We start from the raw sequence: 26,230 nt of genomic DNA on the forward strand, positions 1-26,230 counted from the left end.
ATTATCAATTAATTCATAAATCAAAGTTTGGCTTGCAACATCAGTTTCAGCCTGTGAGGGATACAAACTAGGGAAAATAAATCCTCAGGTGGTAAAGGTAAAGGAGACGTGTGGAAGATAATAAAGACTTTACTCAGGTTTAGAAGGAAATGCAGGAATGTGGAAGGGAAATGAAAAGCCTCAGATGTTTTCACTGTAATAAATTAGGCCATGCAAAGTTGCAGTGTTGGTGGTTTAAGAAAAGCACTGGGAAGACTGACGTGGTCAAAGGGGATAAGCCAATGGGGCTTGTTAAAGTGATAAAGGAAAGACTAGTTGAAGTGAAAGAGGTGCAAAAGAATGTGCAGCCTGGTCAGGAGTTGATTGATAAGAAGGTGCCAGATCTCTTTAAAGAATTTACATGCGTGGATAAAGTTTACTTCTGTGTACTAGGGGTAAGTAGAGAAGTCAAAATTTCAGGAGAAACGGGAGCAAGTCAATCGTTGATAGCAGGGGATGAGGAGTTATGGAGCTTGGAAGGAGTATTGCCAAAAAAGATGGCAATGTGTGGAATTCAGGGTGAGAAGAGTAGTGTTTGATTATATAAGGTGAGGTTGGAGAGTCCAGTGAAGAGTGGTGAAGTGGTAGAAGGAGCAATAGAGAAATGATCTTTTCCAGAAATAAAGTTTATCTTACTTAACGATATAGCTGGATCACAGATGGGAGTGATGCCGACTGTTGTTGAAAAGCCAGTGGAAAATCAAACAACTGAGTTGTTGAAGAACACACAGCCTGGGATTTTTCCTGATTGTGTAGTAACAAGATCGCAGAGTCACAGGTTAAGACAGGAGGAGGAATCAAAGAGTGAAGATAAGGAAGTTGAAGTTCAATTATTAGAAATGATTTTTGATCAGATGATTGAAAAAGAACTAGAAGAGGCGGAGGATGAGGTGGATATCTTTGGTTCAGGAAGTTGGCAGAGTTACAACAGAAGGATCGAGAAATAAAACTGTTGTATCAGAAAGCATACACAGAAGAGGAATCTGCGTGTATACCAGAATGTTATTCCTTAAAAGTGATGTCTTAATGAGGAAATGGAGACCGTTACATACTCGGGCGGCACGGTAGCACAGTGGTTAGCACTGCTGCTTCACAGCTCAAGGGACCTTGAGTCACTGTCTGTGTGGAGTTTGTACATTCTCCTCGTGTCTGCATGAGTTTCCTCCGGGTACTCCGGTTTCCTCCCACAGTCCAAAGATGTACGGGTTAGGTTGATTGGCCATGCTAAAAAATTGCCCCTCAGTGTCCTGAGATGCGTAGATTAGAGGGATTAGGTGGTAAGGATGGAGGGATAAGGCGGTAGGGCCTGGGTGGGGTTGTGGTCGATGCAGACTCGATGGGCCAAATGGCCTCTTTCTGCACTGTACGGTTTCTATGATTCTATGATTCAGGCGGATGAACAGTGGGCAGAAGTTCATCAAGTGGAATTGCCGGTAGGGTACAGAAAGGAGGTGTGTTGCGAGTGGCACATGAGGTACCAATGGGAAGTCACTTGGGAGTAAAGAAAACTGAAAAAACTTTTTTATTGTCCTGGACTGCATAAATCTGTCGTTAAATTTTGTTGGTCATGTCACACACGTCAGTTCACAGAGAAACTTCAAGCGGTGAGAAAACCTTAATATCCATTCTAGCATTTGAGGAACCATTTTCAAGGGTCTTAATCCCTAAAATGAAGAGTGGGAATCAATGGGCCTGATTTCACCATTTTCATTCTAAGTGCTGAATCTGGGCGCAATTCAGACCCAACTTGTAAATCTGTTCTTAGATGCCCTTATACACACTCAGCCTGAAAAAAAATCGTGAGTCCCATTCGCGCTGTGGGCGGGGCTTAGTGCGTGTGAAACGATCGGAGCTCTGAACTGCACATGCGCAGCGAGAAAAAAATTTGAAAAGCGCACCTGTGTCAAATCACTCCCGGGCCGCAGAAAGCGGAGAAAGCGGCTCGGGAGCAAAAAGCGGGAGCGATGGTCCCCACAGACATAACTGTCCCCCTTATCCACCCACCCCCCCCCACTACCCAGGTCGATCGCAAACCCCTGCCCCCTTTCCCCCCACCAATCGCCCACTGAGTGGCAGCAGACACCCCCCCCCCGTCTTATCCCCACCAGAGATCCATCTGGCCTCCCCCCCATAAAATGATCTGGCCTCACTCACTCCACCCCCAGAGAATGATCTGGCCTCACTCCCGCCCCCCTCCCCCCCACAGAGAATGATCTGGCCTCACTCCCCCTGCCCCCCCACAGAGGTACATCTGACCCACCTCCCACCCCCCAACCAGACAACGATTTGCCCTCCTTCCCCCCACCAGACAACAATCTGCCCTCCTCCCCACCCCCCACCAGACAACAATCGGCCCTCCCTCCACCCGCCCCACCACCAGACAACGATCAGCCCTCCCTCCTACCTTACCCCCAACCACCAGAGAATGATCTGACCCACCACCCTCCGCCCTCCACTACCGATCTGAGTCAGAGAGCCGTTGGAAGCTCTGAACTCGCCTCTTCAGCAGCTGGAGCGCCCGAATCAGACTTTTATTCGGCATGTCCATTTTGGCACGATTCCAGATTGGCGAATGCAGTGGTAAAGGGGGAAATGCTGATAAAGTTGGGCGGGCAGTTCATTAATTCAATGTAAATGCATTTAAATCGCCGTTGGTCCCATTTCAGGTGCAAATCGGATTGCAGCCATTCCCGGGTCTCGGTAAAGGGGCCATCTGCACGGACGCGGGCGCAGATCATGTTAATGGCCTCACAACCGACTTTACCACGTTTTTGCGCCCAAAAACGGTCACGACGCAATGATAAAATTGGGCCCAACATCTATTGACCATAATGGATGTGTCTACTAGGTTTCCAGAGGCCATTCCATGATGCAATATTACAGCTGAAAGGATTGTAGAGGAGTTACTTAATGTTTTACTACAGATGGGCTACCCAGCGAAATACAATCAGATCAAGGATCAAACTTATATCAAAGTTATTCAAGAATGTTATGGACATCTTGGGAGTAAAGCAATTTAAATCAACTGCATACTATCCAGAAGTGTTAGAGCGGTGGTATGAACCTTTAAAGACAATGTTGAGAGCTTATTGTCAAGATTATCTGGAGGATTGGGATAAAGGAATTCCATTTGAACTCTTTGCAATTGAGGATGCAGCTAACGAGTCAACCAAATTCAGTCCATTTGAATTGATTTTTGGCCATGAGGTAAGAGGACCACTTAAATTGATTAAGGAGAATTGGAGAGTCAGCGTTCTGAGACTACATTGTTGGATTATGTGTCAAATTTTAGGGAAAGGTTGAATAGAGCAGGTGAATTGGCTGGACAACATTTAAATGTGACACAGCATGTGATGACACAGGAAGCGGATTAGAAATCAAATATTCGTAGTTTTGCCAGTGGGGGTGAACCATTAAAAACAAGGTTTCATGGTCCTTATCAAATTGAAAGAAAATTGAGTGAGATGAATTATTTGATAAGTATGCCAGATAGAAGGAAAACTCACAGAGTGTGTCACGTGAATGTGCCTAAAAAATATTTGGATCGGTACAGGAATTATTGAGTTACCTTCCAGAGGAAATTAATTGAAAGAGTTATTAATATCACATGTGGGAATAAGTTGGGAAGTACTAAAATGGTTATACATGATGCAGATGTGGGAAATGCTGTTCCAATTAAATAACACCCTTGCAGACATAGCCTTTTCAAGTTGGCACAGGTTCAGAAAGAGAAGCTGATGTTTACTCGATCTGAGATGCAGCAGCCGAAAGTCTCGATCAATCACACAAAACTGGTAGAATTGGAGAAGGAGAACCCGTTACTGGACAATAATGTGACTAAAGAAATTGAGCAGATGTGGAGACAGATACAAGACAAGTTGACTGTTTTGGAACCTGTTACCGAGTTGTTCAAATTGCCTGAATGTAAATTGCAGGACTGTGAAAACAGCTCATTACGCAAAGAGAAGTGTTGATAAATCAACAATTGTGTGTGATCTCAAAAAGGAGTTTGAGGAGAGGAAGTATTGGACTACTGTGGATCAAAGGAAAAGACAAATGTTTGCCAAAACTGTACCATCATCTGAAATGAACTGCTGTCATGATGAATCCGCACAGTCAGGATAGACATGGATGTCCAGTGAAACAGTGCTGTTCACAGCTAGTGTTCAAATAAGTTATGATGGTTTTCACATCAGCATAACTGCCACAGTGATTTTTGGAACCATGGTTGAAATGGATTCTGACACCAAGGAAGACAATCTGCTTTGTGTCTTTGCCGAACAGTGTACAGAAAGTGATAGTGCAGATCCAGAGCAAACAAAGGAGTCAAATTGCTTAGCAGAGGAGGAGCTAGGGCCAATTGACAAGAAAGAAGACAGAGATTAAAATGACCTTTCTGAATGACCCTGACTATACACGTGTACAGTTATACCCTGCTGATCCTGCCTACTTCTCTGAGCACATTACCAGAGCTAATTTATCATTGTTACAGACAAAAGTGAGCTCGAATTCGGAATCAAAGCAGGATTAAGGATTGAAGGAGAGTCTTGGAGAAAAGCAGTTTGTCACAAATGTGATAAAAGAAGGAATGTTTGATGGTGGCAGACAAGAACTTAAATGGACTATATTACTGTTATGTTTGCATGTTTTGATTTTGTAAAATGTATGTATACATGTAGTGTACTAATAGTGTGAAACTGAAAGGGTTTGAAAAATGAAGCCACTTTTGATTATTGATGGTTAATTTTTTTCTTAAGGGGGAGGTGTGATGCTACTGTACCTTTAAGAAATGTATTTTTAAAAATCAAATTCTCTGCGGTTTGTAAGCAGCTTAGTTTTTTTTTTATTGTGGCACCGATTGCCTGCTTAGATGTCCTTTTGTTCTGCTTAATTTGTTTAAATGGGATTTTGTTTATTTTTACTCTGGGCCTAATGCACTTTCTGGGAGTTTACAACCTTTTAAAATGTTGTGGGAAGATTGATTGACAGATCAAAGTCACGTGGACCCTTCACAGAGGAATCCAAGGATTCCTCTTCAGTTTGAGTTGGGAGCTGTGTGGAATCCAGACTGAAAGGCAGTTGTATTTCTGTGCCTCTGTCCCTGTTATTAGAAATTCTGCTGTATTGGAAGAAGGTTTTCTTGCATCTCTCTCTGGAGTGAAAATTCTGCTGTCAGTGGTTTGCTAACTGGTAATTAGAGGCAAGTATTCCCTCTGTCTCTTGCAGTGGTTTGCTGGCTAAACACTAGAGACCAGCAGTGGCATTATCTCTACCTCTAGGTCTGCTGGAAGTTATAAAGCTGGGAAGTCACAGCTTCAATTCTCCAACCAAGGAACTAAGTTTCAGCATCGCGTGTGCATTTTTATTTTCTGTGCTAAACCTGTGACAGGTGCATGTTTATAAGGAGGTTTTGTTGTATTGGAACAGTGCATTTCGTCATTAAGATAAAAACAATATCATGTTTTTTTATTCTTGTGTGTAATTGGTAAAAACTGTTGCTAATTTTCTTTCTCTGTGTTAACTACATTCTGAAATAAACTTTGTTTGATTAAAGCTTCCCAGTGGGTCATTTGAATCATACCTGAAGTGAAACATCATGCGGGTGATTTGCCCCAAAAAGTTCTAAGCATTGAATTCATGTGAAAACTGGAGTAAATCACGTTGTTTTTTATCAGTGGGAGTTCAGAGAAGAATCACCCACACTCTGTGCAATGCAGAGTGCCTCAGCGTGAATCACGTGAAAGATCAGTGGGCAAGGCCTATTCCCGCTGGAGTGGTCAGCAGCATAGCACTGAGTGGGCCACTGCGCATGCACTGATCTGTCAGAGTGGAGATCGGCGCATGCTCAGTGGCTTCTGTCTACCAGCCTCCTGTTCGCTGGCCAGGTCCATGATCACTGCATTGCTGGTCCCCCCTACAGCCTGATTGCTGGCCCCCCAAAGCATGCCCGGACTTTGCCTCGACCACCTCCCTCCCCGCAGTCCCTTTCTCCCACCTACATCCTCACATCCCCATTCCCATCGGCAGCCTCTCCCCCTATCGCTGCAGCCCTGACCCCGCCAGCAGGCTGAACCCCCCCACACCTCCCCACTGCCCCTCCCGACCAATGGCCAGCCCAAATCACTGACCTCCCTTCCCTTGTCACTCAGCCCAAATGCAGAGTGCCATCGGGACCCCCACCCGCACAGATCGTCCCCATCAGGCCTGCCCCCATCAGCCCGTGCCCCCATCAGCCCGTGCCCCCATCAGGCCCTGCCCCCATCAGGCCTTGCCCCATGCTGATGGAGACTGCCAAGGTGCCCTCTGCGCATTGGTAATTTGCCCCTTGGGTGTTGCCAGGGAGACCAGGCTGGCAGTGCCAACATGCCATTGCCCAGGGGACATTCCACCCCCAGCTGACTGACCCTCTGAGGGGCCCCACTTGACACCTCTTCACTTCAACAGGGCCGGGTCACTAGCTCCCCAAAAGTGGGGTGCTATAGTAATCTCGGCTGGAGTGAAATACTCGTGGCGTGGGGGGACAGGCTAGTGGGCCCGGAGACTTCTGTCCTGGGCCCGCTAATACCATTTAAAACAGATGCAGATGAAGGGCTGCATATACAATGCAGCACCGTGCCTATTCCTGGTGCGGAGCTGACGGCACCAGAAAATGCTCTCAGGGCTGGACCGCACTAATCCGGCGCTCCCTAAATCTCCTGCTCGCTGCAGTACAAAATCAACGCAGCAGGATGGGAGAATCTTGCGCCGGGGAATGCGCAGGATTCACACAGGCGTTCCCACCGTGCGGCACCTCCCAGCTCCGGATTTCCAACGCCATCAGATCCATGCTGGAAACCGGTGGGATCTCAGGTAAATTTAAATCTTTATTTATTTACATCTAATTTTAATGTAATTGGTGGGCCCGGGACTGAATTCTCTGGGCCTGTTTGCCTCTCCCACACCGACAGAGTATATCACTCTCACAGGGGTTACACTAGCTCCCCACATTCGGGGGGCTAGTGGCAGAGTGTTGTCTCCGAGGCATGGGCACCGTGGCAATGCCAGACTGTGCCACCGAAGTGTCAATGCTCATCGGTCATGGGGCCCCATGGGGCATTTTGGGGACGGGACCTCATGGTACAGGGTCTAGGGGCAATTCTAGGGAGTGAAGGTCCCACTACAACTTTGCGTTGGAATCGATGGGGGCAGGAGGTAGGCCAGAGATTGGGGCAGGCTGGGGGGGCCGGTGGGGGGTGGGGGGGGGGTGGGGGGGGGGGGGGGAGGGGGGGCGGGGGTTCTGTCTGCGCTGCAGGGGTTGGGATGGCTGGAGATGGGGTGGCCTGGGATGGGGGGAGTAGAATGGTCAGGGGGGTCACAATCGGGACATGGAATGGTTGGGGGGTCAGCACTGCGGGGGTCCTTGACTGGCCAGTGATCGAGCTAGCCAGCAATTGGGAGGCTGACAGTGTGGGGTCACTGCACATGTGCAGAGGCCCCTAGGTTTCAGCCTCCTGGGCGGGAGTAGGCCCCGCCCCTTAAATTTAATGATATTCACGCTGGCGGCTTCTGCAGTGCACAGAGTGTGGGAGATTCTAGTCTGAACTCCCACTGCGAAAAACAGCGTGAATTACTCCAGTTTTCTCACGATTTCAACACTTCCGCCCAATGTGTGAGATGTTTCCACTTCATCAAGGGGATGTTTGGTGAACTCTGCCATTTGCTTGGTGAACCACAGCCTCAGGATTGGGTGAGGCATTGCCAGTGACCAAGAAGTGACAATGAACGTTTCTGTGAGTTAACATTCAGTAAAAGAGCTGAAGAGTTGCAAATGTTGTAAGTTTGAGATTGGTGCTGAAAGTGTTAAATAAAGGGAAGGTTGTTACGGGAATTTGAGTCGGCTCCTGTCCTTGGTTTGTCACATTAAACGAGAATGCTTGGAAAGAGTTTAAATTAGTAGCCAAATAATAAGCAAGAGGAGGAAGAGCCAATGCCGATGCGGAGAGAGTACCAGAGATGGGGACATAAACTTTCCCTTTCTGGCCGGTCTGCTGGTGGTCAGTTCATCCAGTGCACTCAAACTCAGTTCCCCATGCCCCAATAGTTCCATTCCTTACCATCCCACCATTACTGATCACTGTGTTCTCTTGGTCACAATGCTGAAACAAAAGCCACCACAGAACAAATATTCCAAACTAAATTTCCAATATTCTGTACCAAACCTAACAAATTACACTTGTAAATCCCTTGAGTGCCTGCCTTGTGGTCCCTTTGCTTGTCCTAGGGCTCCGATGTAGTTCTAACCTAATGGCTGCAGGATGTTGAAAGAAGGCTGCTGCTGAATAGTGGGAAATATAGCAGGTGGCTTTGGAAGATGACTTGGAGTTGCCCAGGCCTAAAAGACCTCGCTTTGGACTGCACCACCTCAATATTGGCAGCAGCTATCTGAGCTGCCAGCTTGACTGGAAGCAATCAGGGTATTGGTGGAGTGGCACTGGTAGTCAGAACATCACCCTTTGTTCAATCATAGCATTCTTACCTCTGAATCAGAAGCTTGTGAGTTCAAACCTCACAACAAAGACTAAAACAATCAAACTCGGCTGACATTTCAATGACAGACTGAGGGAAGGATGCAGATGCTGTCCTTCATTTGAGAAATTAATCAGAGATTAAGATAAAAGATTTGTTAGCTCTAATTGAGCATGAGCAGAAGAATGATCTTGGCCAACATTTATCCCAGATTCAACATATCTAAATTAAAACAGACGGGCCAATCATTCGACTGACTGCGAATAAGGGATATTTCCTCTCCAAAAACTGGATTTAACAGTGACTAAACATCAAAAATATTTCAATCTCTGTCATGTACTTTTGGAAATCCTGAGGTTATGAAAGGTGTTTTTAAAATGCATTGTTGATCATTTTCACCTTCGATTCTGCAATAATTGTCACATCTTTTTTTTTGTTTTGCAGCATGTGGTGAACCATCATTGGTTCCCACTAGATAGTACTGAGCCAGGGTCTGGCCAGTACTACAAGTATGTATATATGTTGCTGTTGGGGTTGGGGATGGGTTGTTCTACTTGTTGCTGTTGGGGTTAGTGTTGGGCTGTTACACCTTGTATTATAGTTATTGTGGTACATCCCAGTCGGGCTCTGCCTCTTGGGAGAGGTATAAAGGTCACTGCTCTGTCTGGGACCCCTCAGTCTGGGATCGTGTATATAATTAGTAGCTTCGTTGTAACAGCAAATAAAAGCCTTTATTTCCTGAGCATCTCAAGCCTCGTGTGTGATAACGCGCATCACAGCAGGAAAGGTGTTGAAGGGAGATTGAAAGAATAGGTTTAGAGGGAACAATATCCTTGGTTTAGGTGCCTGTATAACAATTTATGTTCAAAGGTACCTGTATAGCAATTTATATTAGTAGGAATAAACAGTATATAATAAATATGTATGAATCCACCATTATATGATCACAAAGGGCATGCATGAAAACTCCACCAAGTTAACAGGAGCTCAGGATCGCAAAACTACACAAGATGGATGCCAGCTTTTAGCCACATTCCTGAACACCATCAGCTGGCTTGAGCATAAGCTTGTGTACAATAGCTAACAGATACTGGTGACTGGTACCGGTCTATGAACTGAGGTCTCAGATGTAAACAAGACACGGAGGATTAGGGGGGATTAGGGAGGACAGTCATGGAAGATGATAAGGAGGCCCACTGGACAAGGAGTATTGTACACTCAAGAACTCCAGATGGGAGAAGGAAAGATCATATTGATGAGGTACCATGAGTCGTGTCCATGAGACCAAGAGCTGATCATGCACAAGCCCACCTTACGTAATGCTTTTTTCATTGGATATGCGACTAATGTATGTAATCTGTCATCAATATTATTGGACAAGGTCCAGCCGTGATGGGCTGTGTAGATGTTTGAAAAATGTATAAGAATGGATATTTTTCCTTTGTTCGTTGGAGAGAGGCACTGGGCTTTAACAGAAGCCATCTCCCCGCCGGCGCAAATAAACCGCTTGATGCGAGGACCAACCCTGAGCGTTGAGTGATTTCTCTGAAACTCTCTCCCACTAACAAAAGGTAAAGGAACTAAAAGTGAGCAGAGATTCCTGATAAAGTTTGAAAGTTAGGACACTGACCGTAATGACGTCTGTTGCATGCTTGACCTGCAGAGATAAAAAGAAACAGCTGTAAATATTGGAAGTCAGAAAAATAAAATCGCTCAGTCTCTCCCTTGTTTTTAGTTCTTATGACAGTGATGCTAACCAGTAGTTGAAAACATTAGTTTAAAACGTAGTTTAAAAATTCACTTCCTGACACAGTCAGAACTCATGTGGAAGAGCAGAGGGTTAAAACTGCAAGGTTAGCAGCAGAAATGGCAGATGATTATCAATTAATTCATAAATCAAAGTTAGGCTTGCAACATCAGTTTCAGCCTGTCAGGGATACAAACTTGGGAAAATAAATCCTCAGGTGGTCAAGGTAAAGGAGACCGTGTGGAAGATAATAAAGACTTTACTCAGGTTTAAAAGGAAATGCAGGAATGTGGAAGGGAAATGAAAAGCCTCAGATGTTTTCACAGTAATAAATTAGGCCATGCAAAGTTGCAGTGTTGGTGGTTTAAGAAAAGCACTGGGAACACTGACGTGGTCAAAGGGGATAAGCCAATGGGGCTTGTTAAAGTGATAAAGGAAAGACTAGTTGAAGCGAAAGAGTTGCAAAGGAATGTGCAGCCTGGTCAGGAGTTGATTGCTAAGAAGGTGCCAGATCTCTTTAAAGAATTTACATGCATGGATAAAGCTTACTTCTGTGTACTAGGGGTAAGTAGAGAAGTCAAAATTTCAGGAGAAACGGGAGCAAGTCAATCGTTGATAGCAAGGGATGAGGAGTTATGGAGCTTGGAAGGAGAATTACCAAAAAAGATGGCAATGTGTGGAATTCAGGGTGAGAAGAGTAGTGTTTGATTATATAAGGTGAGGTTGGAGAGTCCAGTGAAGAGTGGTGAAGTGGTAGAAGGAGCAATAGAGAAATGATCTTTTCCAGGAATAAAGTTTATCTTACTTAACGATATAGCTGGATCACAGGTGGGAGTGATGCCTACTGTTGTTGAAAAGCCAGTGGAAAATCAAACAACTGAGTTGTTGAAGAACACATATCCTGGGATTTTTCCTGATTGTGTAGTAACAAGATCGCAGAGTCACAGGTTAAGACAGGAGGAGGAATCAAAGAGTGAAGATAAGGAAGTTGAAGTTCAATTATTAGAAATGATTTTTGATCAGATGATTGAAAAAGAACTAGAAGAGGTGGAGGATGAGGTGGATATCTTTGGTTCAGGAAGTTGGCAGAGTTACAACAGAAGGATCTAGAAATAAAACAGTTGTATCAGAAAGCATACACAGAAGAGGAATCTGAGTGTATACCAGAATGTTATTACTTAAAAGTGATGTCTTAATGAGGAAATAGAGACCATTCATATTCGGGCAGATGAACAGTGGGCAGAAGTTCATCAAGTGGAATTGCCGGTAGGGGGTATAGAAAGGAGATGTTGTGAGTAGCACATGAGGTACCAATAGGAAGTCACTTGGGACTAAAGAAAACTGAAAAAAACATTTTTATTGGCCGGCACTGCATAAATCTGCAGTTAAATTTTGTTGGTCATGTCACACACATGAGTACACAGGGAAACCTCAAGCGATGAGAAAACCTTAATATCCATTCTAGCATTTGAGGCACCATTTTCAAGGGTCTTAATCCCTAAAATAAAGAGTGGGAATCAATATCTATTGACCATAATGGATGTGTCTACTAGGTTTCCAGAGGCCATTCCATGATGCAATATTACAGCTGAAAGGATTGTAGAGGAGTTACTTAATTTTCTTACGAGATATGGACTACCCACAGAAATACAATCAGATCAAGGGTCAAATTTACATCAAAGTTATTCAAGAAGGTTGTGGACAGCTTGGGAGTAAAGCAATTTAAATCAACTGCATACCATCCAGAATCGCAGGGCACGTTAGAGCAGTGGCATTAACCTTTAAAGACAATGTTGAGGGCTTATTGCCAAGATTATCTGGAGGATTGAGATAAAGGAATTCCATTTGAACTCATTGCAATTGGGGATGCAACTAACGAGTCAACCAAATTCAGTCCATTTGAATTGATTTTTGGCCATGAGGTAAGAGGACAACTTAAATTGATTAAGGAGAATTGGAGAGTCAGCGTTCTGAGACTACATTGTTGGATTATGTGTCAAATTTTAGGGAAAGGTTGAATAGAGCAGGTGAATTGGCTGGACAACATTTAAATGCGACATCATGTGATGACACAGGAAGCAAAAATGAAATCGAATATTCGTAGTTTGCCAGTGAACTTTTAAAAACAAGGTTTTGTGGTCCTTATCAAATTGAAAGGAAATTGAGTGAGGTGAATTATTTGATAAGTATGCCAGATAGAAGGAAAGCTCACAGAGTGTGTCACGTGAATGTGCCTAAAAAATATTTTGATAGGGACGGGAATTTTTGAGTTACCTTTCAGAGGAAAACCAAATTTAGTTAAAAGAGTTATTAATATCGCATGTGGGAATAAGTTGGGAAGTTCTAAAATGGTTATACATGATGCAGATGTGGGAAATGCTGTTCCAATTAAATAACACCCTTGCAGACATAGCCTTTTCAAGTTGCCACAGGTTCAGAAAGAGAAGCTGATGTTTACTCGATCTGAGATGCAGCAGCCGAAAGTCTCGATCAATCACACAAAACTGGTAGAAGTGGAGAAGGAGAACCCGTTACTGGACAATAATGTGACTAAAGAAATTGAGCAGATGTGGAGACAGATACAAGACAAGTTGACTGTTTTGGAACCTGTTACCGAGTTGTTCAAATTGCCTGAATGTAAATTGCAGGTCTGTGAAAACAACTCATTACGCAAAGAGAAGTGTTGATAAATCGACAATTGTGTGTGATCTCAAAAAGGAGTTTGAGGAGAGGAAGTATTAGACTACTGTGGATCAAAGGAAAAGACAAATGAGACTGTTTGCCAAAACTGTACCATCATCTGAAATGAACTGCTGTCATGATGAATCCGCACAGTTTGGGCGGACATGGATGTCCAGTGAAAGAGTGCTGTTCCCAGCTGGTTTTCAAATACATTACAATGGTTTTCATATCACCATAACTGCCACAGTGATTTTTGGAACCACGGTTGAAATGGATTCTGACACCAAGGAAGACAATCTGCTGTGTGTCTTTGCTGAACAGTGTACAGAAAGTGACAGTGCAGTTCCAGAGCAAACAAAGGAGTCAAATTGCTTGGCAGAGGAGGAGCTAGGGCCAATTGACAAGAAAGGAGACAGAGATTAAAATGACCTTTCTGAATGGCCCTGACTATACACGTGTACAGTTATACCCTGCTGATCCTGCCTAGTTCTCTGAGGCCATTACCAGAGCTAATTTATCATTGTTACAGACAAAAGTGAGCTCGAATTTGGAATCAAAGCAGGATTAAGGATTGAAGGAGAGTCTTGGAGAAAAGCAGTTTGTCACAAATGTGATGAAAGAAGGAATGTTTGATGGTGGCAGACAAGAACTTAAATGGACTATATTACTGTTATGTTTGCATGTTTTGATTTTGTAAAATGTATGTATACATGTAGTGTACTAATAGTGTGAAACTGAAAGGGTTTGAAAAAGGGAGCCATTTTTGATTATTGATGGTTAATTTTATTCTCAAGGGGGAGGTGTGATGCTACTGTACCTTTAAGAAATGTATTTTTAAAAATCATATTCTCTTCAGTTTGTAAGCAGCTTAGTTTGTTTTTATTGTGGCACCGATTGCCTGCTTAGATGTCCTTTTGTTCTGCTTAATTTGTTTAAATGGGGTTTTGTTTATTTTTACTCTGGGCCGAATGCACTTTCTGGGAGTTTACAACCTTTTAAAATGTTGTGGGAAGATTGATTGACAGATCAAAGTCACGTGGACCCTTCACAGAGGAATCCAAGGATTCCTCTTCAGTTTGAGTTGGGAGCTGTGTGGAATCCAGACTGAAAGGCAGTTGTATTTCTGTGATTCTGTCCCTGTTATTAGAAATTCTGCTGTATTGGAAGAAGGTTTTCTTGCATCTCTCTCTGGAGTGAAAATTCTGCTGTCAGTGGTTTGCTAACTGGTAATTAGAGGCAAGTATTCCCTCTGTCTCTTGCAGCGGTTCGCTGGCTAAGCACTAGAGACCAGCAGTGGCATTATCTCTACCTCTAGGTCTGCTGGAAGTTATAAAGCTGGGAAGTCACAGCTTCAATTCTCCAACCAAGGAACTAAGTTTCAGCATCGCGTGTGCATTTTTATTTTCTGTGCTAAACCTGTGACAGGTGCATGTTTATAAGGAGGTTTTGTTGTATTGGAACAGTGCATTTCGTCATTAAGATAAAAACAATATCATGTTTTTTTATTCTTGTGTGTAATTGGTAAAAACTGTTGCTAATTTTCTTTCTCTGTGTTAACTACATTCTGAAATAAACTTTGTTTGATTAAAACTTCCTAGTGGGTCATTTGAATCATACCTGAAGTGAAACATCATGCGGGTGATTTGCCCCAAAAAGTTCTAAGCATTGAATTCGTGTGAAAACTGGAGTAAATCACATTGTTTTTTATCAGTGGGAGTTCAGAGAAGAATCACCCACACTCTGTGCACTGCAGAGTGCCTCAGCGTGAATCACGTGAAAAATCAGTGGGCAAGGCCTATTCCCGCTGGAGTGGTCAGCAGCATAGCACTGAGTGGGCCACTGCGCATGCACTGATCTGTCAGAGTGGAGATCGGCGCATGCTCAGTGGCTTCTGTCTACCAGCCTCCTGTTCGCTGGCCAGGTCCGTGATCTCTGCATCGCTGGTCCCCCCACAGCCTGATTGCAGGTTCCCCAAGCATGCCCGGGATTAGCCTCGACCCCCCGCCTGACCGCAGTCCCTTTGTCCCGTCCACATCCTCACATCCCCATTCCCATCGGCAGTCCCTCCCCCTATCCCTGCAGCCCTGACCCCGCCAGCAGGCTGACCAACACCCCGTCCCCGCATCCTGATGGCCAGCCCACCCACTGACCTCCCTTCCCTTGTCACTCAGCCGAAATGCAGAGTGCCATCAGGACCCCCCACCCCCACAGATCATCCCCATCAGGCCTTGCCCCCATCAGGCCTTGCTCCCATCAGGCACTGTCCCCATCAGGCGCTGCCCCCAACAGGCCCTGCCCCCATCAGGCCCTGCCCCCATCAGGCCCTGCCCCCATCAGGGCCTGCCCCCATCAGGCACTGCCCCCATCAGGCACTGCCCCCAACAGGCCCTGCCCGATGGAGGCTGCCAAGGTGCCCTCTGCGCATTGGCAATTTCCCCCTTGGGTGTTGCCAGGGAGACCAGGCTGGCAGTGCCAAGGTTTCAATTCCCAGGGGACATTCCACCCTGTGGTGAACCATCGTTGGTTACCACTGTGGGGTTATTCCAATGTTACTGTTGGGTTAGGGTGTTGACACTGTGGGGTTGTTATAATATTGTTGTTGGGCTAGGGTGTTTACACTGTGGGATTAATATACCTGTGGTGGATGCTGTTATGGCACATCCCGGTCGGGCCCCGCCTCCTGGGGAGTGGTAGAAGACCCTCTGCTCAGGCGGAACCCCTCCAGTCTGGAATGGTGTACTCGTGTTTAGATAGTTCCATTGTTTGTCAATAAAAGCCTTCAATCGCTGAAGCCTTGTCCCTCGTGCTTGATTGTCGCGCATCACACCCCCAGCTGACTGACCCTCTGAGGGGCCCCACTTGACTCCTCTTCACTCCAACAGGGCCGGGTCACTCGCTCCCCGAAAGTGGGGTGCTATAGTAATCTCGGCTGGAGTGAAATACTCGTGGCGTGGGGGGACAGGCTAGTGGGCCCGGAGACTTCTGTCCTGGGCCCGCTAATACCATTTAAAACAGATGCAGATGAAGGGCTGCATATACAATGCAGCACCGTGCCTATTCCTGGTGCGGAGCTGACGGCACCAGGAAATGCTCTCGGGGCTGGACCGCACTAATCCGGCGCTCCCTAAATCTCCTGGCTCGCTGCAGTACAAAATCAGCGCAGCGGGATGAGAGAATCGCCCTCCACCCCCCCCCACATGTTTAACTGAGCCAAACTCAAACTGATAAACTTAAGGTCCAGGCTGACTTCATCAAGTACCTTGGAGTTTCTGACCTGGATTATAACAGCAGAATATGGGGGCGATTCTCCCACCCTGCACCGTTAATTTTCTAGCTCAGCGGGGTGGGAGAATCTTGCTGCGGGGAATGTGCAGGATTCACGCAGACGTTCCCACCGTGCGGCACCTCCCAGCACCGGATTTCCAGCGCCATCAGACCCATGCTGGAAACCGGCGGGATCTCAGGTAAATTTAAATCTTTATTTATTTACATTTAATTTTAATGTAATTGGTGGGCCCGGGACTGAATTCTCTGGGCCTGCTTCCCTCTCCCACACCGACAGAGTATATCACTCCCACAGGGGTTACACTAGCTCCCCACTTTCGGGGGGCTGGTGGCGGAGTGGTGCCCCCTAGGCATGGGCATCTTGGCAATGCCAGCCTGTGCCCCGGCACTGCCCAAGTGGCAAAGTGCCAATGCTCAGAGGGCACCTTGACACTGTTCATCGGTCATGGGGCCCCATGGGACATTTTGAGGGCGGGGCCTCATGGTACAGGGTCTCGGGGCAATTTTAGGGAGTGAAGGTCCCACTGCAACTTTGCGTTGGAATCGATGGGGGCAGAAGGGAGGCCGGAGATTGGGGCAGGAGGGAGGCCGGAGATTGGGGCAGGAGGGAGGCCGGAGATTGGGGCAGGAGGGAGGCCGGAGATTGGGGCAGGAGGGAGGCCGGAGATTGGGGCAGGAGGGAGGCCGGAGATTGGGGCAGGAGGGAGGCCGGAGATTGGGGCAGGAGGGAGGCCGGAGATTGGGGCAGGAGGGAGGCCGGAGATTGGGGCAGGAGGGAGGCCGGATGTTGGGGCAGGAGGGAGGCCGGAGATTGGGGCAGGAGGGAGGCCGGAGATTGGGGCAGGAGGGAGGTCGGAGATTGGGGCAGGAGGGAGGCCGGAGATTGGGGCAGGAGGGAGGCCGGAGATTGGGGCAGGAGGGAGGCCGGAGATTGGGGCAGGAGGGAGGCCGGAGATTGGGGCAGGAGGGAGGCCGGAGATTGGGGCAGGAGGGAGGCCGGAGATTGGGGCAGGAGGGAGGCCGGAGATTGGGGCAGGAGGGAGGCCGGAGATTGGGGCAGGAGGGAGGCCGGAGATTGGGGCAGGAGGGAGGCCGGAGATTGGGGCAGGAGGGATGCTGGAGATTGGGGCAGGAGGGAGGCCGGAGATTGGGGCAGGAGGGAGGTCGGAGATTGGGGCAGGAGGGAGGCCGGTGATTGGGGCAGGAGGGAGGCCGGAGATTGGGGCAGGAGGGAGGCCGGAGATTGGGGCAGGAGGGAGGCCGGAGATTGGGGCAGGAGGGAGGCCGGAGATTGGGGCAGGAGGGAGGCCGGAGATTGGGGCAGGAGGGAGGCCGGAGATTGGGGCAGGAGGGAGGCCGGAGATTGGGGCAGGAGGGAGGCCGGAGATTGGGGCAGGAGGGAGGCCGGAGATTGGGGCAGGAGGGAGGCCGGAGATTGGGGCAGGAGGGAGGCCGGAAATTGGGGCAGGAGGGAGGCCGGAGATTGGGGCAGGAGGGAGGCCGGAGATTGGGGCAGGAGGGAGGCCGGAGATTGGGGCATGAGGGAGGCCGGAGATTGGGGCAGGAGGGAGGCCGGAGATTGGGGCAGGAGGGAGGCCGGAGATTGGGGCAGGAGGGAGGCCGGAGATTGGGGCAGGAGGGAGGCCGGAGATTGGGGCAGGAGGGAGGCCGGAGATTGGGGCAGGAGGGAGGCCGGAGATTGGGGCAGGAGGGAGGCCGGAGATTGGGGCAGGAGGGAGGCCGGAGATTGGGGCAGGAGGGAGGCCGGAGATTGGGGCAGGAGGGAGGCCGGAGATTGGGGCAGGAGGGAGGCCGGAGATTGGGGCAGGAGGGAGGCCGGAGATTGGGGCAGGAGGGAGGCCGGAGATTGGGACAGGAGGGAGGCCGGAGATTGGGGCAGGAGGGAGGCCGGAGATTGGGGCAGGAGGGAGGCCGGAGATTGGGGCAGGAGGGAGGCCGGAGATTGGGGCAGGAGGGAGGCCGGAGATTGGGGCAGGAGGGAGGCCGGAGATTGGGGCAGGAGGGAGGCCGGAGACTGGGGCAGGAGGGAGGCCGGAGATTGGGGCAGGAGGGAGGCCGGAGATTGGGGCAGGAGGTAGGCCGGAGATTGGGGCAGGAGGGAGGCCGGAGATTGGGGCAGGAGGGAGGCCGGAGATTGGGGCAGGAGGGAGGCCGGAGATTGGGGCAGGAGGGAGGCCGGAGATTGGGGCAGGAGGGAGGCCGGAGATTGGGGCGGGCTGGGGAGCTGCCTGCACTGCAGGGGTTGGGGTGGCTGGAGATGGGGACGGCCTGGGACGCGGGGTAGAAAGGTCAGGGGGGTCACAATCGGGACATGGAGGGGTTGGAAAGTCAGTACTCCAGGGCTGGCCAGTGATCGAGCTAGCCAGCAATTGGGAGGCTGACAGTGTGGGGTCACTGCACATGTGCAGAGGCCCCTAGGTTTCAGCCTCCTGGGCGGGAGTAGGCCCCGCCCCTTAAATTTAATGATATTCACGCTGGCGGCCTCTGCAGTGCACAGAGTGTGGGAGATTCTAGTCTGAACTCCCACTGCGAAAAACAGCGTGAATTACTCCAGTTTTCTCACGATTCCAACACTTCCGCCCAATGTGTGAGATGTTTCCACTTCATCAAGGGGATGTTTGGTGAACTCTGCCATTTGCTTGGTGAACCACAGCCTCAGGATTGGGTGAGGCATTGCCAGTGACAATGAACATTTCTGTGAGTTAACATTCAGTAAAAGTGCTGAAGAGTTGCAAATGTTGTAAGTTTGAGATTGGTGCTGAAAGTGTGAAATAAAGGGAAGGTTGTTAAGGGAATTTGTCCTTGGTTTGTCACATTAAACTAGAATGCTTGGGAAGAGGTTAAATTAGTAGCCAAATAATAAGCAAGAGGAGGAAGAGCCAATGCCGATGCGGAGAGAAAACCCAGAGATGGGGACATAAACGTTCCCTCTCTGACCGGGCAGCTGGTGGTCAGTTCATCCAGTGCACTCAAACTCAGTTCCCCATGCCCCAATAGTTCCATTCCTTACCATCCCACCATTACTGATCACTGTGTTCTCTTGGTCACAATGCTGAAACAAAAGCCACCACAGAACAAATGTCCAAACTAAAATTAAAGCTCTCCTATATTCTGTACCAAACCTAACAAATTACACTTGTAAATTCCTTGAGTGCCTGCCTTGTGGTCCCTTTGCGTGTCCTAGGGCTCCGATGCAGTTCTAACCTAATGGCTGCAGGATGTTGAAAGAGGGCTGCTCCTGAATAGTGGAAAGTCTAGCAGGTGGCTTTGGAAGATGACTTGGAGTTGCCCAGGCCTAAAAGACCTCGCTTTGGACTGCACCAACTCAATATTGGCAGCAGCTATCTGAGCTGCCAGCTTGACTGGAAGCAATCAGGGTATTGGTGGAGTGGCACTGGTAGTCAGAACATCACCCTTTGTTCAATCATAGCATTCTTACCTCTGAATCAGAAGCTTGTGAGTTCAAACCTCACAACAAAGACTAAAACAATCAAACTCGGCTGACATTTCAATGACAGACTGAGGGAAGGATGCAGATGCTGTCCTTCATTTGAGAAATTAATCAGAGATTAAGATAAAAGATTTGTTAGCTCTAATTGAGCATGAGCAGAAGAATGATCATGGCCAACATTTATCCCAGATTCAACATATCTAAATTAAAACAGACAGGCCAATCATTCGACTAACTGCGAATAAGGGATATTTCCTCTCCAAAAACTGGATTTAACAGTGACTAAACATCAAAAATATTTCAATCTCTGTCATGTACTTTTGGAAATCCTGAGGTTAAGAAAGGTGTTTTTAAAATGCATTGTTGATCATTTTCACCTTCGATTCTGCAATAATTGTCACATCTTTTTTTTTGTTTTGCAGCATGTGGTGAACCATCATTGGTTCCCACTAGATAGTACTGAGCCAGGGTCTGGCCAGTTCTACAAGTATGTATATATGTTGCTGTTGGGGTTAGGGATGGGTTGTTCTACTTGTTGCTGTTGGGGTTAGGGTTGGGCTGTTACACCTTGTATTATAGTTATTGTGGTACATCCCAGTCGGGCTCTGCCTCCTGGGAGAGGTATAAAGGTCACTGCTCTGTCTGGGACCCCTCAGTCTGGGATCGTGTATATAATTAGTAGCTTCGTTGTAACAGCAAATAAAAGCCTTTATTTCCTGAGCATCTCAAGCCTCGTGTGTGATAACGCGCATCACAGCAGGAAAGGTGTTGAAGGGAGATTGAAAGAATAGGTTTAGAGGGAACAATATCCTTGGTTTAGGTGCCTGTATAACAATTTATGTTCAAAGGTACCTGTATAGCAATTTATATTAGTAGGAATAAACAGTATATAATAAATATGTATGAATCCACCATTATATGATCACAAAGGGCATGCATGAAAACTCCACCAAGTTAACAGGAGCTCAGGATCGCAAAACTACACAAGATGGATGCCAGCTTTTAGCCACATTCCTGAACACCATCAGCTGGCTTGAGCATAAGCTTGTGTACAATAGCTAACAGATACTGGTGACTGGTACCGGTCTATGAACTGAGCTCTCAGATGTAAACAAGACACGGAGGATTAGGGGGGATTAGGGAGGACAGTCATGGAAGATGATAAGGAGGCCCACTGGACAAGGAGTATTGTACACTCAAGAACTCCAGATGGGAGAAGGAAAGATCATATTGATGAGGTACCATGAGTCGTGTCCATGAGACCAAGAGCTGATCATGCACAAGCCCACCTTACGTAATGCTTTTTTCATTGGATATGCGACTAATGTATGTAATCTGTCATCAATATTATTGGACAAGGTCCAGCCGTGATGGGCTGTGGAGATGTTTGAAAAATGTATAAGAATGGATATTTTTCCTTTGTTCATTGGAGAGAGGCACTGGGCTTTAACAGAAGCCATCTCCCCGCCGGCGCAAATAAACCGCTTGATGCGAGGACCAACCCTGAGCGTTGAGTGATTTCTCTGAAACTCTCTCCCACTAACAAAAGGTAAAGGAACTAAAAGTGAGCAGAGATTCCTGATAAAGTTTGAAAGTTAGGACACTGACCGTAATGACGTCTGTTGCATGCTTGACCTGCAGAGATAAAAAGAAACAGCTGTAAATATTGGAAGTCAGAAAAATAAAATCGCTCAGTCTCTCCCTTGTTTTTAGTTCTCATGACAGTGATGCTAACCAGTAGTTGAAAACATTCGTTTAAAACGTAGTTTAAAAATTCACTTCCTGACACAGTCAGAACTCATGTGGAAGAGCAGAGGGTTAAAACTGCAAGGTTAGCAGCAGAAATGGCAGATGATTATCAATTAATTCATAAATCAAAGTTAGGCTTGCAACATCAGTTTCAGCCTGTCAGGGATACAAACTTGGGAAAATAAATCCTCAGGTGGTCAAGGTAAAGGAGACCGTGTGGAAGATAATAAAGACTTTACTCAGGTTTAAAAGGAAATGCAGGAATGTGGAAGGGAAATGAAAAGCCTCAGATGTTTTCACAGTAATAAATTAGGCCATGCAAAGTTGCAGTGTTGGTGGTTTAAGAAAAGCACTGGGAACACTGACGTGGTCAAAGGGGATAAGCCAATGGGGCTTGTTAAAGTGATAAAGGAAAGACTAGTTGAAGCGAAAGAGTTGCAAAAGAATGTGCAGCCTGGTCAGGAGTTGATTGCTAAGAAGGTGCCAGATCTCTTTAAAGAATTTACATGCGTGGATAAAGTTTACTTCTGTGTACTAGGGGTAAGTAGAGAAGTCAAAATTTCAGGAGAAACGGGAGCAAGTCAATCGTTGATAGCAAGGGATGAGGAGTTATGGAGCTTGGAAGGAGAATTACCAAAAAAGATGGCAATGTGTGGAATTCAGGGTGAGAAGAGTAGTGTTTGATTATATAAGGTGAGGTTGGAGAGTCCAGTGAAGAGTGGTGAAGTGGTAGAAGGAGCAATAGAGAAATGATCTTTTCCAGGAATAAAGTTTATCTTACTTAACGATATAGCTGGATCACAGGTGGGAGTGATGCCTACTGTTGTTGAAAAGCCAGTGGAAAATCAAACAACTGAGTTGTTGAAGAACACATATCCTGGGATTTTTCCTGATTGTGTAGTAACAAGATCGCAGAGTCACAGGTTAAGACAGGAGGAGGAATCAAAGAGTGAAGATAAGGAAGTTGAAGTTCAATTATTAGAAATGATTTTTGATCAGATGATTGAAAAAGAACTAGAAGAGGTGGAGGATGAGGTGGATATCTTTGGTTCAGGAAGTTGGCAGAGTTACAACAGAAGGATCTAGAAATAAAACAGTTGTATCAGAAAGCATACACAGAAGAGGAATCTGAGTGTATACCAGAATGTTATTACTTAAAAGTGATGTCTTAATGAGGAAATAGAGACCATACATATTCGGGCAGATGAACAGTGGGCAGAAGTTCATCAAGTGGAATTGCCGGTAGGGGGTATAGAAAGGAGATGTTGTGAGTAGCACATGAGGTACCAATAGGAAGTCACTTGGGACTAAAGAAAACTGAAAAAAACATTTTTATTGGCCGGCACTGCATAAATCTGCAGTTAAATTTTGTTGGTCATGTCACACACATGAGTACACAGGGAAACCTCAAGCGATGAGAAAACCTTAATATCCATTCTAGCATTTGAGGCACCATTTTCAAGGGTCTTAATCCCTAAAATAAAGAGTGGGAATCAATATCTATTGACCATAATGGATGTGTCTACTAGGTTTCCAGAGGCCATTCCATGATGCAATATTACAGCTGAAAGGATTGTAGAGGAGTTACTTAATTTTCTTACGAGATATGGACTACCCACAGAAATACAATCAGATCAAGGATCAAATTTACATCAAAGTTATTCAAGAAGGTTGTGGACAGCTTGGGAGTAAAGCAATTTAAATCAACTGCATACCATCCAGAATCGCAGGGCACGTTAGAGCAGTGGCATTAACCTTTAAAGACAATGTTGAGGGCTTATTGCCAAGATTATCTGGAGGATTGAGATAAAGGAATTCCATTTGAACTCATTGCAATTGGGGATGCAACTAACGAGTCAACCAAATTCAGTCCATTTGAATTGATTTTTGGCCATGAGGTAAGAGGACAACTTAAATTGATTAAGGAGAATTGGAGAGTCAGCGTTCTGAGACTACATTGTTGGATTATGTGTCAAATTTTAGGGAAAGGTTGAATAGAGCAGGTGAATTGGCTGGACAACATTTAAATGCGACATCATGTGATGACACAGGAAGCAAAAATGAAATCGAATATTCGTAGTTTGCCAGTGAACTTTTAAAAACAAGGTTTTGTGGTCCTTATCAAATTGAAAGGAAATTGAGTGAGGTGAATTATTTGATAAGTATGCCAGATAGAAGGAAAGCTCACAGAGTGTGTCACGTGAATGTGCCTAAAAAATATTTTGATAGGGACGGGAATTTTTGAGTTACCTTTCAGAGGAAAACCAAATTTAGTTAAAAGAGTTATTAATATCGCATGTGGGAATAAGTTGGGAAGTTCTAAAATGGTTATACATGATGCAGATGTGGGAAATGCTGTTACAATTGAATAACACCCTTGCAGACATAGCCTTTTCAAGTTGCCACAGGTTCAGAAAGAGAAGCTGATGTTTACTCGATCTGAGATGCAGCAGCCGAAAGTCTCGATCAATCACACAAAACTGGTAGAAGTGGAGAAGGAGAACCCGTTACTGGACAATAATGTGACTAAAGAAATTGAGCAGATGTGGAGACAGATACAAGACAAGTTGACTGTTTTGGAACCTGTTACCGAGTTGTTCAAATTGCCTGAATGTAAATTGCAGGTCTGTGAAAACAGCTCATTACGCAAAGAGAAGTGTTGATAAATCAACAATTGTGTGTGATCTCAAAAAGGAGTTTGAGGAGAGGAAGTATTGGACTACTGTGGATCAAAGGAAAAGACAAATGAGACTGTTTGCCAAAACTGTACCATCATCTGAAATGAACTGCTGTCATGATGAATCCGCACAGTTTGGGCGGACATGGATGTCCAGTGAAAGAGTGCTGTTCCCAGCAGGTTTTCAAATACATTACAATGGTTTTCATATCACCATAACTGCCACAGTGATTTTTGGAACCACGGTTGAAATGGATTCTGACACCAAGGAAGACAATCTGCTGTGTGTCTTTGCTGAACAGTGTACAGAAAGTGACAGTGCAGTTCCAGAGCAAACAAAGGAGTCAAATTGCTTGGCAGAGGAGGAGCTAGGGCCAATTGACAAGAAAGGAGACAGAGATTAAAATGACCTTTCTGAATGGCCCTGACTATACACGTGTACAGTTATACCCTGCTGATCCTGCCTACTTCTCTGAGCACATTACCAGAGCTAATTTATCATTGTTACAGACAAAAGTGAGCTCGAATTTGGAATCAAAGCAGGATTAAGGATTGAAGGAGAGTCTTGGAGAAAAGCAGTTTGTCACAAATGTGATGAAAGAAGGAATGTTTGATGGTGGCAGACAAGAACTTAAATGGACTATATTACTGTTATGTTTGCATGTTTTGATTTTGTAAAATGTATGTATACATGTAGTGTACTAATAGTGTGAAACTGAAAGGGTTTGAAAAAGGGAGCCATTTTTGATTATTGATGGTTAATTTTATTCTCAAGGGGGAGGTGTGATGCTACTGTACCTTTAAGAAATGTATTTTTAAAAATCATATTCTCTTCAGTTTGTAAGCAGCTTAGTTTGTTTTTATTGTGGCACCGATTGCCTGCTTAGATGTCCTTTTGTTCTGCTTAATTTGTTTAAATGGGGTTTTGTTTATTTTTACTCTGGGCCGAATGCACTTTCTGGGAGTTTACAACCTTTTAAAATGTTGTGGGAAGATTGATTGACAGATCAAAGTCACGTGGACCCTTCACAGAGGAATCCAAGGATTCCTCTTCAGTTTGAGTTGGGAGCTGTGTGGAATCCAGACTGAAAGGCAGTTGTATTTCTGTGCCTCTGTCCCTGTTATTAGAAATTCTGCTGTATTGGAAGAAGGTTTTCTTGCATCTCTCTCTGGAGTGAAAATTCTGCTGTCGGTGGTTTGCTAACTGGTAATTAGAGGCAAGTATTCCCTCTGTCTCTTGCAGTGGTTCGCTGCCTAAACACTAGAGACCAGCAGTGGCATTATCTCTACCTCTAGGTCTGCTGGAAGTTATAAAGCTGGGAAGTCACAGTTTCAATTCTCCAACCAAGGAACTAAGTTTCAGCATCGCGTGTGCATTTTTATTTTCTGTGCTAAACCTGTGACAGGTGCATGTTTATAAGGAGGTTTTGTTGTATTGGAACAGTGCATTTCGTCATTAAGATAAAAACAATATCATGTTTTTTTATTCTTGCGTGTAATTGGTAAAAACTGTTGCTAATTTTCTTTCTCTGTGTTAACTACATTCTGAAATAAACCTTGTTTGATTAAAACTTCCTAGTGGGTCATTTGAATCATACCTGAAGTGAAACATCATGCGGGTGATTTGCCCCAAAAAGTTCTAAGCATTGAATTCGTGTGAAAACTGGAGTAAATCATGTTGTTTTTTATCAGTGGGAGTTCAGAGAAGAATCACCCACACTCTGTGCACTGCAGAGTGCCTCAGCGTGAATCACGTGAAAAATCAGTGGGCAAGGCCTATTCCCGCTGGAGTGGTCAGCAGCATAGCACTGAGTGGGCCACTGCGCATGCACTGATCTGTCAGAGTGGAGATCGGCGCATGCTCAGTGGCTTCTGTCTACCAGCCTCCTGTTCGCTGGCCAGGTCCGTGATCACTGCATCGCTGGTCCCCCCACAGCCTGATTGCAGGTTCCCCAAGCATGCCCGGGATTAGCCTCGACCCCCCGCCTGACCGCAGTCCCTTTGTCCTGTCCACATCCTCACATCCCCATTCCCATCGGCAGTCCCTCCCCCTATCCCTGCAGCCCTGACCCCG

At 46.2% G+C, this 26,230-nt stretch overlaps 1 protein-coding gene across 2 annotated transcripts in view; it reads right to left on the reverse strand.

The window, feature by feature from the left end:
• Nucleotides 1-26,230, reverse strand: part of LOC144492290 (adhesion G-protein coupled receptor G2-like) — a 138,638-nt gene that overhangs the window by 80,081 nt on the left and 32,327 nt on the right. The window contains exons 5-6 of one of the 2 annotated variants that reach the window (XM_078210280.1): nt 21,339-21,365; nt 10,175-10,201 (exon numbers count right to left, since the gene is read on the reverse strand). The exons of the other annotated variant lie outside the window; for it this stretch is intronic. Coding sequence (XP_078066406.1) covers nt 10,175-10,201; nt 21,339-21,365 — 54 coding nt within the window. The remainder of the gene's footprint in view (nt 1-10,174; nt 10,202-21,338; nt 21,366-26,230) is intronic. 2 annotated transcript variants of the gene reach the window in all.

This window comes from Mustelus asterias, chromosome 4 (assembly GCF_964213995.1).
Source record: "Mustelus asterias chromosome 4, sMusAst1.hap1.1, whole genome shotgun sequence".
Taxonomy (NCBI): domain Eukaryota; kingdom Metazoa; phylum Chordata; class Chondrichthyes; order Carcharhiniformes; family Triakidae; genus Mustelus; species Mustelus asterias.